At 43.7% G+C, this 14,872-nt stretch overlaps 1 protein-coding gene across 4 annotated transcripts in view; it reads right to left on the reverse strand.

The window, feature by feature from the left end:
• Nucleotides 1–8,845: 8,845 nt before the first annotated feature.
• Nucleotides 8,846–14,872, reverse strand: part of LOC110491386 (metastasis-associated protein MTA3) — a 32,241-nt gene continuing 26,214 nt past the window's right edge. The window contains exons 15-20 of one of the 4 annotated variants that reach the window (XM_036946172.1): nucleotides 13,480–13,572; nucleotides 13,171–13,332; nucleotides 13,041–13,069; nucleotides 12,611–12,738; nucleotides 11,904–11,931; nucleotides 9,682–9,881 (exon numbers count right to left, since the gene is read on the reverse strand). In XM_036946172.1, coding sequence (XP_036802067.1) covers nucleotides 9,822–9,881; nucleotides 11,904–11,931; nucleotides 12,611–12,738; nucleotides 13,041–13,069; nucleotides 13,171–13,332; nucleotides 13,480–13,572 — 500 coding nt within the window. In that variant the 3' untranslated portion in view covers nucleotides 9,682–9,821. Of the gene's footprint in view, nucleotides 9,882–11,903; nucleotides 11,932–12,610; nucleotides 12,742–13,040; nucleotides 13,070–13,170; nucleotides 13,333–13,479; nucleotides 13,573–14,872 lie in introns of all 4 variants that reach the window. The other 3 variants (XM_036946171.1, XM_036946170.1, XM_036946169.1) reach the window with 3 other exon arrangements.

The following is a 14,872-nucleotide window of genomic DNA, read 5'->3' on the forward strand; positions in this document are numbered from 1 at the left end:
GTTTTTCTTTATGTATTTAACTAGTAAAGTCTGTTATGAACTAATTATTATTTACAATGACAGCCTACCCCAGCCAAACCCTAACAATTGTGCACCACCCTATGGGACTCCCAATCACAGCCAGTTGTGATACAGGAAATCAAACTAGGGTATGTAGTGATGCCTCGAGCACTGAGATGCAGTACCTTAGACCACCTGCGCCATTCTAATCCAGAGGCCTGAAACGCATAAATATCACTTTGAACCAAAACCACACCCATCGTTATCATATTTCCCAGCATGCTCTATTGCAGGTAGATTTTTTGAATTGTTTGTTTCAATAGCTATGTTAAATCCTATCTAATATCTAATTAATCTTACGTTACTCAAATATAAATTACAACAATTTTCTAAACTAATTCAATATGTTACTGGGATTTATGTTACTGAAATGTTTGTTCCAGTTCAGATGCTTTACGTAGGCTCATCACTGAGTCTTGCGGCCGGAGGGGGTTTGAATATGGAGGATGAGGACAGGAGGTTGATACGCGTCAAGTACAAAAGTGGAAATTCGCAGCTTGTAAGATAGCAGAAAAGTTGAAGAAACAAGAAAAACCTGTGACAAGAGAAGTTATTGAGAAAGAGAAGCAAAAAAAAAACGAAATTGCGCTACAGCAGTTCGGATGTTGAAACTGACAAGAGGAAGGTGGTGGCAGGGTGGAGGGAACAAGGAAAAAACCTCAGCAAATCAAATGTATTTATAAAGCCCTTTTTACGTCAGTAGATGTCACAAAGTGCTTATACAGAAAGAGTTGTTGGGTGTCAAGTACAAAAATGGAAATCCATACTTTGGTAGCTCAGAGAATGAATCTGATGAAAGTGATATAGAGTTTGAAGGAGTTGAAGAGAGAGAGGTTGACATTTTTTTATGGAGGAACAAATTCGGATTCGGAGCAGCAAGGTGTGGAGGTTGATATCTCTGTCAAGAGTGGGACGAAACGAAAGGATGGCAAAGATGATTTTGGCCCAGTGGGAGTGAGATTCTGGGGAGAAAATGTTTCCTTGCCTTCTGACTGGTCCTTATCTGGTGTCCTGTTGGGTGGAGAAGAGGTTTGGGGACTGTTGAGTCAATGAAAGTACCTCGAAGTGGACTCAGTATTATACACTGCTCAAAAAAATAAAGGGAACACTAAAATAACACATCCTAGATCTGAATGAATGAAACATTCTTATTAAATACTTTTTTCTTTACATAGTTGAATGTGCTGACAACAAAATCACACAAAAATGATCAATGGAAATCAAATTTATCAACCCATGGAGGTCTGGATTTGGAGTCACTCAAAATTAAAGTGTAAAACCACACTACAGGCTGATCCAACTTTGATGTAATGTCCTTAAAACAAGTCAAAATGAGGCTCAGTAGTGTGTGTGGCCTCCACGTGCCTGTATGACCTCCCTACAACGCCTGGGCATGCTCCTGATGAGGTGGCGGATGGTCTCCTGAGGGATCTCCTCCCAGACCTGGACTAAAGCATCCGCCAACTCCTGGACAGTCTGTGGTGCAATGTGGCGTTGGTGGATGGAGCGAGACATGATATCCCAGATGTGCTCAATAGGATTCAGGTCTGGGGAACGGGCGGGCCAGTCCCTAGCATCAATGCCTTCCACTTGCAGGAACTGCTGACACACTCCAGCCACATGAGGTCTAGCATTGTCTTGCATTAGGAGGAACCCAGGGCCAACCGCACCAGAATATGGTCTCACAAGAGGTCTGAGGATCTCATCTCGGTACCTAATGGCAGTCAGGCTACCTCTGGCGAGCACATGAAGGGCTGTGCGGCCCCCCAAAGAAATGCCACCCCACACCATGACTGACCCACCGCCAAACCGGTCATGCTGGAGGATGTTGCAGGCAGCAGAACATTCTCCACGGCGTCTCCAGACTCTGTCACGTCTGTCACATGTGCTCAGTGTGAACCTGCTTTCATCACAGGGCGCCAGTGGCGAATTTGCCAATCTTGGTATTCTCTGGCAAATGCCAAACGTCCTGCACGGTGTTGGGCTGTAAGCACAACCCCCACCTGTGGACGTCGGGCCCTCATACCACCCTCATGGAGTCTGTTTCTGACCGTTTGAGCAGACACATGCACATTTGTGGCCTGCTGGAGGTAATTTTGCAGGGCTCTGGCAGTGCTCCTCCTTGCACAAAGGCGGAGGTAGCGGTCCTGCTGCTGGGTTGTTGCCCTCCTACGGCCTCCTCCACGTCTCCTGATGTACTGGCCTGTCTCCTGGTAGCGCCTCCATGCTCTGGAAATTACGCTGACAGACACAGCAAACCTTCTTGCCACAGCGGGCATTGATGTGCCATCCTGGATGAGCTGCACTACCTGAGCCACTTGTGTGGGTTGTAGACTCCGTCTCATGCTACCACTAGAGTGAAAGCACCGCCAGCATTCAAAAGTGACCAAAACATCAGCCAGGAAGCATAGGAACTGAGAAGTGGTCTGTGGTCACCACCTGCAGAACCACTCCTTTATTGGGGGTGTCTTGCTAATTGCCTATAATTTCCACCTGTTGTCTATTCCATTTGCACAACAGCATGTGACATTTCTTGTCAATCCGTGTTGCTTCCTAAATGGACAGTTTGATTTCACAGAAGTGTGATTGACTTGGAGTTACATTGTGTTGTTTAAGTGTTCCCTTTATTATTTTTGGAGCAGTGTATTTTGCTTTCCTTCCATCCAGAGAGAGCGGGCGCTCCTTAACTGTGACTTGCTTTGCTCTCCGGAGCAGGGCGCCGTTGAAGGGAATGATAACTGGGGTGATGGTAAGTGTTGGAGAGGATCAACCGAAATTGATGATTTTGTTACGTTACAGCCTAATTTATTTTTTATTTTGCATTTATTTAACTTGGCAAGTCAGTTCACTGACTTATGGTACTTATGGTACTGTAAGCTGCTGTTGTATTTGGCACATGTGACAAATAAAATTTGATTTGATGGACTTACAATGACGGCTTACCCCTAATTTCAGGAAAGTTATCAGAATTTTGCAGCCCTACCTGTAAATCACATTATGCTGAGGAGACTACCGAATGCGTTTAAACTGGAACCTTTATTCAGTAACTGGTGCAAAAATTCAAACTAACTGATTGGATTAGTATATACAACTGTATGTTATTTATATTTGTGTAGCATAAGATTAATCTATCAATCAATGCACAAACATAGATATTAAAACAAACATTTCAAAAAATCAACCTGCATTATAGCATGCTGGGAAATATGACAATGATGGCTGTGATTTTGGTTCAGCGTGATGTGTCTGAGTTTCAGACCCCTGTATTAGGGTAAAAGTAGGCCTTATGAAATACTTATGGTATTGTGTTAAATATACATGTTTTATTATAAGATGTTTGCTTAGGATCTCACTTGGGTAACTCCATAGGACTGAAAATGAATGAACGCAATAACCATGTGTCTGTTACCAGTGGAGGCTGGTGGGATGAGCTATAGGAGGAGGGGCTCATTGTAATGTCTGGAATGGAATATATGGAATGGTATCAAACATATAAAACCAACTCCAATATTTTCTCTCGCCAGCTTCCTCTGTCCATCACTAACAAAAAAAGTAATGGGTGGTAACTCTACAATTTACTCGAAAGGCAAGGCACTCTGGGAAATATTTAAATAAGGCCTTACTCTAGGCAGTGTGTTAATTTAACACTGTTCCGATGTCTATATGGGTCCACAGACAACACTTTCAGTGTTGATTTAATACTCTGTGTTAATTTTGTTTTTTTTAACACAGGAGAATTTGCTGTGCACCCTAAACCTAACCCCTAAGCTTAAAATAGCCTTTATCCTCATGGGGACGTGAGAAATGTCCCCACAAGGCAGAATTTTCCTTGTCTTACTATCCTTGTGGGGACTTTTTGGGATTTTAGGTCCTCACAAGGATAGTAGAACCAACCCACACACACAAATCAAATCAAACTTTTTGTCACATGCGCCGAATACAACAAGTGTAGACTTTACCTTGAAATGCTTACTTACAATCCCTTAACCAGTGTGCGGGGGTGCAGGTTAGTTGAGGTAATTTGTACATGTAGGTAGGGGTGAAGTGCCTTTTGGTCCTAGACTTGGCGCTCCGGTACCACTTGCCGTGCGGTAGCAGAGAAAACAGTCTATGACTTCGGTGACTGGAGTCTCTGACAATTTTATGGTCTTTCCTCTGACACTACCTAGTATATAGGTCCGTCCTGGATGGCAGGAAGCTTGGCCCCAGTGATGAACTGGGCCATACGCACTACCCTCTGTAGCGCCTTACGGTCAGATGCCGAGCAGTTGCCATACCAGGCGGTGATGCAACCAGGATGTTCTCGATGGTGCAGCTGTATGATAGGCAGTGCAGATAGACAGTCTGAGGTCTTTAGGATTAATATCAGAGATTACCCCTCCGTGTAAGACTCAGGGGAGCTTGTTGTCATGTAGTGTTTCTTGGTGTTTTCCAGCAGGATTAATATCAGTGTTATTATGAACAACTCATCAGATACCACAGCAGCTTTTGCCGAGGCCAACAAGCATTGTGACACACAGCCACAGGCCAGTGTGGAGTGGGTATTTCATTTGCTGAAATGTAGGATTATCATTGATAGAATTCAATCATTCTTCTCTGATCTCAGGATGTTCAATCTCAGTTTACCCCCCAAACAGACACAGACAAACACACACACACACAAGCTCCGGGTCAGCTGTGGGGTTAGGGGTGTGTGTGTATGTCTGTACAGTGCATTCGGAAAGTATTCAGGCTCATTTTGTAACGTTACGTCCTTATTCTAAATTGGATTAAATAGTTTTTTCCCCCTCGTCAATCTACACACAATACCCCATAATGACAAAGAAAAAACTGAAATATCACTTTTAAATAAGTATTCCGACCTTTTACGAAGGACTCTGTTAAAGCACCTTTAGCAGCAATTAGATCCTCGAGTTTCCTTGTGAATGACGATACAAGCTTGGTAAACCTGTACTTGGGGAGTTTCTCCCACTCTGCAGATCCTCTCAAGCTCTGTCAGGTTGGATGGGGAGCGTTGCTGCACAGCTATGTTGAGGTCTCTCTAGAGATGTTCAATCGGGTTCAAGTTCGGGCTCTGGCTGGGCCACTCAAGGACATTGTCCAGAAGCCGTTCCTGTGTTTTCTTGGTTCTAGAAACATCTCAAGATGATCAATGGAAACAAGATGCATCTGAGCTCAATTTCGAGTCTCATAGCAAAGGGTCTGAAATCTTGTGTAAATAAGGGATTTCTTTTTTTTCTTTTTTTTATATATTTGTAAACATTTCTAAAAACCAGTTTTTGCTTTGTCATTATGGGGTATTGTGTGTAGACTGCTGAGGAAAAGGTTTTATGTAATCCATTTTAGAGTAAGGCTGTAACGTAACAAAATGTGGAACAAGTCGAGGGGTATGAATACTTTCTGATGGCACCGTATGCATTTATGTATGTAAGTACAGTACCAGGCAAAAGTTTTAGAACACCTACTCATTCAAGATTATTTATTTATTTTTACTATTTTCTACATTGTTGAATTAATAGTGAAGACATGCCAATATTGTGCAAAGCTGTCATCAAGGCAAAGGCTGGCTACTTGGAAGAAAGTCAAATATAACATATATTTTGATTTGTTAACACTTTTTTTGGTTACTACATGATTCCATATGTGTTATTTCATAGTTTTGATGTCTTCCCTATTATTCTACACTGTAGAAAATAGTACAAATAAAGAAAACCCCTTGAATGAGCAGGTGTGTCCTAACTTTTGACTGGTACTGTATATATGAGAGAAACAAGGGGTCAGGTAGAGGCTGTGTTGCGCTGCACCCTATAGGGGATTTAGAGTCTTATAGCAGCGGCTCAGAATCCTAAATTAAAAACTGTACTGTCTAATCTGCCAGTGACACACACACACACACGCAAACACCCTGAAATCTGAGCACTAATCCATTATGTTGTCATGGCTCAGGGCACACACACACACTGATAAAGACACACTGATTGTGTCCAGGGCTGGATGAAAGAAAGGATAGAGGGAGAGAGGAAGGGAAGGAGGAAGGAGAGGTAAGGGACACAGATTTACATTCTCATTGTCAGTTCAGAGATCAGAGACATCTAGGTCACATCATTATTACAATCTTCTGCGTGTTCATTCCCAGTTTACACAGCTTACAGAGCTATATATATATGTAAACACACACACAAACATTTGAATGCACAATGAAACATTGTTAATAGAAAGAACACACATATTTAATAAGTCATACTTGATGGTCCTTATCAATGTTATGTTAGCTTTACATTGAGGCTTGCCCCAAACTGGCCACAATACTATTTTGGGGGGGTGCTGGCCTCATCCATGTAAACACAAAAGTCTGACTCATCAATCATGAATTTAAATATATTTATTGAAAATACTGGTCAGTTTTAAATTCATTAATGACATTTTTATTAATTTCCTGAATCATCTGAATATACCTATTTTGTAATGGCCCTAACTCGGGTTTAAGAAGCTGTAACCATGAGAAATTAATACTGGAGAATACTGGGACAAGATATGTAGGCCTATACCACAGATGAAAGGGGTTATGAATATCTTTGCCTGTACTGTGGCACTGGGACAAAGGTTTGGGAAGACTGGTGTGGAATAGAGGGGGGGGGGGGGTAGCGATGTGCTGCCCTCTGGTGGAGAAGAACAGGTTTGCATTGTTATGATTATGAAACGCGTTTCTTTTTTTTCTTTTTATTTATTTAACCTTCATTTAACTAGGCAAGTTATACTTTCATTACGACAGAATGATTTATTCACAATGGGAAAAAATCCCTAACTTCTGCAGCAGTAAATCAATGTTTCCTTTTTACCTTAAAGTAATATATTTCCAACCGGTAGAGAGACCATCTACAACTCTCAGTTGCAACAATCCTAATATAAGCAGAAAATGTTCATCGTTTTCTCTCCTGTTTACAAGTAGGGTGTGCTGTTGAGCAGCAGTTGAAGAGGTATTTGGTATTAATGTATATGATTTAAACACGGACAGACCCAAAACTTCAGCCTTCATCCCTTTTGGGTTGTAAAATTAGTACAAGCAATAGATCAGTCAGAGCAGAAGTTGTGTATTCTACAGATGAGATGAGCACTTACAAATTGAATTAACCCTTACAAATAAAGAGAGCCGTTTTGAAACTCCAGTATTTGCAACATAGTACAGTCGTTTTCAGTACGGGAAAGTCCAGTTGCAGGTACGCCGAATACTGCAGCATCAATTCTTAATTTTACTCATTTATTTAACCAGGTAGGCCAGTTCTCATTTACAACTGCGACCTGGCCAAGATAAAGCAAAGCAGTGCGACAAAAACAACAACACAGAGTTACACATGGAATAAACAAACGTACAATCAATAACACAATAGACAAATCGGTATACAGTGTGTGCAAATGTAGTGAGGAGGTAAGCAAAAAAATAGGCCATAGAGGCGAAGTAATTACAATTTAGCAATTAACACTGGCGTGATAGATGTGTAGGTAGAAATACTGGTATGCAAAAGTGCAGATGATACACCGCTGTAGCGTGTACTTTAAGTCTTTTAACAACTTCTTCTCTGCGGTTCGGTAACCGAGCACCGTTAAAAACGCTCGGCTCCAGGTGAGGGCGTTAGATCCGCCCACTATCTATTGCCTAGCCTTGGGGAAATGTCGACGTTTTCTGTCATTTTTCCTTTTCTACCTTTTTTCCTATTTCTAACAACTTGGTCGCTTGCAGCTAATTGTATCGACATGTCTGACTGACTGGGACGTATGTAGTGAACTTACTGCAGAGGCGAGCAACAAGGGAGAGAAAAACGTTACCAAGAGGAGTATACAGAATAGAGAATGCTGGTTCAGAAAAGAGAAGAAGTTAATGGGGATTAAAAGCTAAAAACGATTTTCTAATAATATGTTTGCTCTTTCTTTCTAAATACCTAATGTCCTCTGTAATGACAGGGACCGATGGTGCGCCACCGTGGGGCTTGATGGATCAGCCCTACCACCCACTAAGCACACTGTAGAGACAGGGTGCATTTTGTGTATTAGGCTACTGTTCATTTCCCAGTATGCTGGGGCAAAGATGATTCTCATATCCCATTTCGCCTATTCGTCTGTGGTTGAGGGGTTCTTATTGAAATGCCTCTGTTAACAATAGGCCTTGTATTGTATGCCCACGGTCTGTGTCCCGTATTGTGTAGTATCATTCACTGGATATCGGTATGGAGTTTCTTTATGTGTGAGAATGAGACTGGAACAGTCTGCCATTAAATCTGTGTTGAAGGCTGGGAGGCATAATATGAGAAATCACCCTGCATGAAATAACACATAAATCAATGGGAGGGGGAGGGGGAGGTGGTGTATTTGTTTTATGTTATGGTCTCACCCAAACAACCAAAGCATAAACACACAGAAATATTAGTTATATCTTTCTCATACAAACAGACACACACCTATACTTGTTGTGCTTTCAAATCGCAAACGCACACAGACACATCCCTGCTGTGTGCTGTAATCTTCAGCGTGTGATTGGTGCTCTGAGCAGAGTCTTCAGTCTTCTCTGGTTCGTGTTTATTATTGTGTTTCCATGGGATATTTACAACGTCATTCCGATATAAAATACCCAAACCTGAAAACCCAGCCCCCATCCAACATAACAAACAGTCACACACACACACACATATGCACGCACACACATACTGATCCCTGGGACTAGGAGTGTTGAATTAATTCAAGCTTCGGGCCCTCTGAAGGAAAGGACACAAGGCGATACGGAGAGAAGATGAGGAGACAAGTAGAGGAAACTGTGTTGTTTTTAATCCGCATATTTCATATTTCAACACGTGACATTCATGAACACCAACATAAACACATCAGGAGGCTTGACCTCAGTGGCATGCTACAGCAGGGGGCGTCCTAAATAGCCCCTTATTCCCTTGGGCACTAGATGGCTCTGGCCAAAAGTTGTGCCCTACACAGGGAATAGGATACCAAATCAGATTAGATCTGTCATGAAAGTCCCAGGTTCCGTTGAGAAGAGAGGAAGTGTTCTGCCTATAGCAGTGCTAGGTAGAGCATAAAATATAATGTCTAGACTGTACAGAGTTGCAATCGGTATAGTAATATACAATGAGCGTATTTCTATGTTGTTGACTCAGAAGTTAAGAGTGTCGTGGAACTGTAGGATACATAATGAGGCAGTTATCTAGTTAGTGATCCGATCCCTTTAACCATCTAGTTTGTGATCAAACCATCCCTGTAAATCCAGCCGATCTGGTTAGTTGATATCAGGTTTGACCTCTCTGACAAACCGAGGATTGCTCACAACCACCAGTCACTGACATGCAGTAGGTACTGAAGAAGAAAAAACATAATCAAGGTCACACACTCACTGGTTTTCTGTCCCAGGGGAGTTGGATCTGTACAGGTGGGAACCCCTTTATGTCTGTCTCCACGGCAACGAAGCACATCCCTTCCTGCCGAGGTGAAGGGTCAGATTCCGAAGAGTTCAGAGGTTCACTGTTTTTTAAACATTTTTTAAAGGGGGGCGTTGGGGAGGGCGGGGGCTGGGTGAAACTAGGATTAGGGTCTTGCATGTCGAGCTGAGCATAGGCAGGGGACAGGTATGGGAGGGAGATAGGGTCAGGGGTCAGTCGTGGATGACAATGGGTCCCCTCATCCGGAGGCTGGGGTGGGGGTGTGGAAGGGCGAGGAGCGGCCCCTGTGGTGGTGCCTGGGATGCCCTGCGCAGGGTGATCTGCTCACAGGGCTGTCGACAGGCGCGCCTCAGCTGGGACCGAGACAGCAGCCGCCTGACCCTCCTGGAGAGACAGGACACGACATCAGGTGGACTGGACATGACATCAGAGGGGAACTCAACAGAACATTAGAACACTGTTAACACATTGGGATAGACAGAGAGAGAAATGAAGTAAAGGGCTGTTGTTCGAGGGAGTCGATTACTGCAGCAGCATCTCTCACACACTCTCACTCACTCACTCACTCAGTCACTCACTCACTCACTCACTCACTCACTCACTCACTCACTCACTTAGGGTTGTTTATCATTTCTCTGAACAGAAAAACATATCAATTACCTCCAGTACAACGCTGGGATTGAATTAGTGCAGGCTAATATAGACACTGTGTGTGAGAGTGTACCACAGGAGGTTGGTGGCACTTTAATTGGGGTGGATGGGCTTGTGGTAATGGCTAGAGCGGAATGAGTGGAATGGTGCTCAAATACGTCACATGGTTTCATTGTGCTTGATGCCATTCCATTTGCTCCGTTCCAGCCGTTACTGTGAGCCGTCCTGCCCTCAGCAGCCTCATGTGGCGTGTACGTGCATATTGTGTTGTTTAGGCCATTGTGTTTTACCGCATCAAGAAAAGAGAGAGAGGGAGATGGAGAGAGAGAGAGAGATGGGTCCTGAGGGCTGTCCTGTGAATGACTGAGTGTTTATTATAAAGAGTGATGACTGTAATAGAGCTTCTCTGTGTGATATAATCTGTAATATTGATCACTCCATCTAGTGGGGCAGGACCAGTCACAGAGTCATGGAAAATGTATGAGTGTGAAAGGACCTTTTTCTGAATGTATTATTTCATAGTCTCGGAAGTCCCAGACCAGGGAAACAGCACGAGGTCTGTGGAACATGGTGGATTTTCTCGGTTACTTCGAAAAGGAATATTTTTTTTGGGCGGGCTTAAAATGTGAGCAGGAATTGTGCTCAAAAATGATCTCGGTAACATGACAGAGGCGGACCCAAGGCCCGACGCAGATAGCTAGGCTAATTATAGTGGTTGTAAGCTTGTAACACTATGGTTAGCTGTCATGGCGCAAACTACTCACTTGAGAAATACACTAATTGAAAACATTATCCACGAGCTCCATCTAGCTAGCTACCAATTTTGCGTCCGGCGGGGATGTTTACGCCAGGGCCCTAACGCATAAGGCTCGGGACAGATTTTTACCAGTCCATTTCCCGCCTAGCCCAACCTATGCTTCTACCTGTGCATGCGTATAGGTCGGAACATTATTCATGGACACTAATCTCTACCTGCTAAGAAACACACACACACACACACACACACAGCCGTGGGAAGTAGTTTTGGGGTGCTGCGTTTTAATATTTGTAGATTATTTTGCCCGCACTACAGACACTGTAGGTCTGCTAATACAGCACTATTAAAGGCTCATTGCACTCATTTTGTGAAAATATTTACTTGGGGAAAATTGGTATTTATTATTATTTGTATGTATTTTTTCTTTTTCAGGGGGTGCACCCCTACTTCTCACAGCTATGGTCACACACCACCAGCCTGACCTCTATCTGAGCTCTGATTGGTTCTAATAAAGAATAGAGCATCTACATCATCTGTCGTTAGTGTCAGTCAGCCAAACAGATGAGACACATTAGCATATTCTATTCCTGTGATTCTGGGAAGATGAAGTCTCCTGACACACACACACACACACACACACACACACGGATGTAAGTGGATGCTCCAGTAATGCAGTAATGATATTTCCACTGAAACCTGGTCAATCTCAGACAGTTAGTCTGAAATAACCCTTCATCCCGGGAAGCCGGGGGGTGATGCGGGTGGCAATGGTTCATGGACACAGTGAGTGTGTGTATGTTTGTGTGTGAGTGCATTATCAAGTTGACTGGACTGTACGCTGCACAAGTGAGAAAACAGACTCCACAGGTAACCCAGGTCATGTGTGTGTGTGCATGTGTGTATGTGTATGTGTGTGTGTATGTGTGTATGTATGTGTGTGTGTGTGTGTGTGTGTGTGTGTGTGTGTGTGTGTGTGTGTGCGGGGTGGGGGGGCTTACCGTGAACAGTTGTGTAAGGGCTGCAGCACTGAAATGAGACAAGCAGCCAGTCACTGACAGGAAGGGAAACACACGCCGACCCACGATGCCACAGGGCACAAGAGGTCAGGGGTCAGGGTCTGTATTCCCAAAAGCGTCTCAGAGCAGGAGTGATAGAGCAGGATTTTATGGAACTGATCCTGGATCAGCACTTCTACTCTGAGACACTTATTGAATACAGACCCAGGTGTTGTGCACATTAAGAGTCATTACATCATGTGAGTGTGTTTTGTATGAGATGAGATTATTTGGTTACCTGTGGAGTCCCATTCATCAGCTTGACAGTGGCCTCAGTCTCAATCCTGTTTACAACCCTGCAGTTGTCTCCTTGTTAGTCCCCTATAAAATATGTTCAACTAACCCTTACCCTAGCAAGTTGTTGCATAGCAAAACTATATCTAAAGACTAATTGGCCCAGTTTGCTCACTCAACTCCTGATGAATCTCAACCCACAGCAGTGATCTGCTTATTAATTACATTTCTACACGCTGATCTCTAGAATTCTATTTCTGTGCTTGGTGAGTCAGGGTTGTCGAAGCTTGTTAGGACACAGCTGCTTCAGCCCAGTCAGCTGTCAGTCACAAGCATAATAAGCCATCACTCTCCAATCACACGCAAGACGGTCTCACGCATCATCAAGCCAGTTGCCAATCAAAGGCCACCCCTACCTGGTCTCCCGGGAGACAAAGAAGAAGCTGTCATCGGGGGCATCGATCAAGTTTGGGCGTCTCTTCCTAATCATGACTCCGCCCCTAGCACTGCCCCTGGTCCCCCCGCCTCCACTGCTACGGCCGTTCTGCTGGGAAGAGCCAATCACAAACAATTACTCCAGAACGAGAAAATCAAATACGAGCACCTCATGATTATCCAATAAAAAAAACTGCCATGCTTAATGATGTAATATTGTAGAGTCAACCTTAAATGTCTGTATTTGAAGTCTATGGTTGGTCTACGGGCAGATTGGTATATTGTGATGTGGTCAGCTGACATGTTAAACACCTATCCTGGCGATTTGAGATCTATCATGCGTCTACAATGTTGTCAGGCAGGAACACCACATTTAAAGTCCTGTGTTTAGTAAAATAAACTGTTACTCACCACTGGTACCGTTGTCTGGCCTGGGTTTTCTACAGAAGGACACAGGAGACAACATGATAGAGATTAGTTGGAGTGTGTGTGATTGTAGGTGTGTGTGCAAGTGTGTGTGTGTGTGTGTGTGTGTGTGTACCTGGGCGTTTCTCTGGCTCGGCTCTGGTGTGGTGGTGGAAGCTGCGTTTACCCAGAAGGCCATGGGGACCGTGAGGGAGAGAAGAGAGGAGGCGGCGAGGGGGAGGGGCTTGCAGGCCAAGGGTTCGGTGAGAACGGGGGGCGTGTATCGCGGGGCGGGACTCTGGAACACATAGCATCACATGTTTGACCACCCATATTACTCAGTTTTTTTCTATTTGTTGTCATAAGAGAATGTCATTCCTTGGAGACTACTCTTATGTCATACAAACACGTATTTGCTCCATTGTTTAGGCATTGCGTGTGTTACCCAGGAACTGCAGGACGCTGGTCAGGGTGCTCCTCTGGGTGGTCCGGATTCTGGGCGGTCGCCCGACTTGCCCCTCCGACAGCCGCAACATATCTAGACCAATCACCACACAGCAGCTCTACTACTGACCAATCACCAAACAGCGCCAGTGACAGACAAAGCAGCTGTACTATGTCATTCAGTCAAGAATACGGAGAATGTTTCAGACAGAGAAAAGATATGAACATTGCTTCATCTACTGGTGCCTGTGGCATGCTGTGTGGTTGTTTTGAATTGGTGAACCTCTAATGCAGAATGTATCTGAAAGCTCTGAAACTAACTGTTACCAACTAATAGTAACTGCTAATAAAACTGTAAATACCTGCAGTATGAGTTGAAAGCAGTTTGAAAGTGAAACACTGTGTTAGATGACTTACTGTAGGAGGTGGTTATGGGTAGATGTAGCAGCAGTGTTAGATGACTTACTGTATGAGGTGGTTATGGGTAGATGTAGCAGCAGTGTTAGATGACTTACTGTATGAGGTGGTTATGGGTAGATGTAGCAGCAGTTAGATGACTTACTGTATGAGGTAGTTATGGGTAGATGTAACAGCAGTGTGTTAGATGACTTACTGTATGAGGTGGTTATCGGTAGATGTAGCAGCAGTTAGATGACTTACTGTATGAGGTGGTTGTGGGTAGATGTAGCAGCAGTTAGATGACTTACTGTATGAGGTGGTTATGGGTAGATGTAGCAGCAGTTAGATGACTTACTGTATGAGGTGGTTATGGGTAGATGTAGCAGCAGTGTGTTAGATTACTTACTGTAGGAGGTAGTTATGGGTAGATGTAACAGCAGTGTGTTAGATGACTTACTGTATGAGGTGGTTATCGGTAGATGTAGCAGCAGTTAGATGACTTACTGTATGAGGTGGTTATGGGTAGATGTAGCAGCAGTTAGATGACTTACTGTATGAGGTAGTTATGGGTAGATGTAACAGCAGTGTGTTAGATGACTTACTGTATGAGGTGGTTATCGGTAGATGTAGCAGCAGTTAGATGACTTACTGTATGAGGTGGTTATGGGTAGATGTAGCAGCAGTTAGATGACTTACTGTCTGAGGTGGTTATGGGTAGATGTAGCAGCAGTGTGTTAGATTACTTACTGTAGGAGGTAGTTATGGGTAGATGTAACAGCAGTGTGTTAGATGACTTACTGTATGAGGTGGTTATCGGTAGATGTAGCAGCAGTTAGATGACTTACTGTATGAGGTGGTTATGGGTAGATGTAGCAGCAGTTAGATGACTTACTGTATGAGGTAGTTATGGGTAGATGTAACAGCAGTGTGTTAGATGACTTACTGTATGAGGTGGTTATCGGTAGATGTAGCAGCAGTTAGATGACTTACTGTAT

This window comes from Oncorhynchus mykiss, chromosome 16 (genome assembly GCF_013265735.2).
Source record: "Oncorhynchus mykiss isolate Arlee chromosome 16, USDA_OmykA_1.1, whole genome shotgun sequence".
NCBI lineage: Eukaryota > Metazoa > Chordata > Actinopteri > Salmoniformes > Salmonidae > Oncorhynchus > Oncorhynchus mykiss.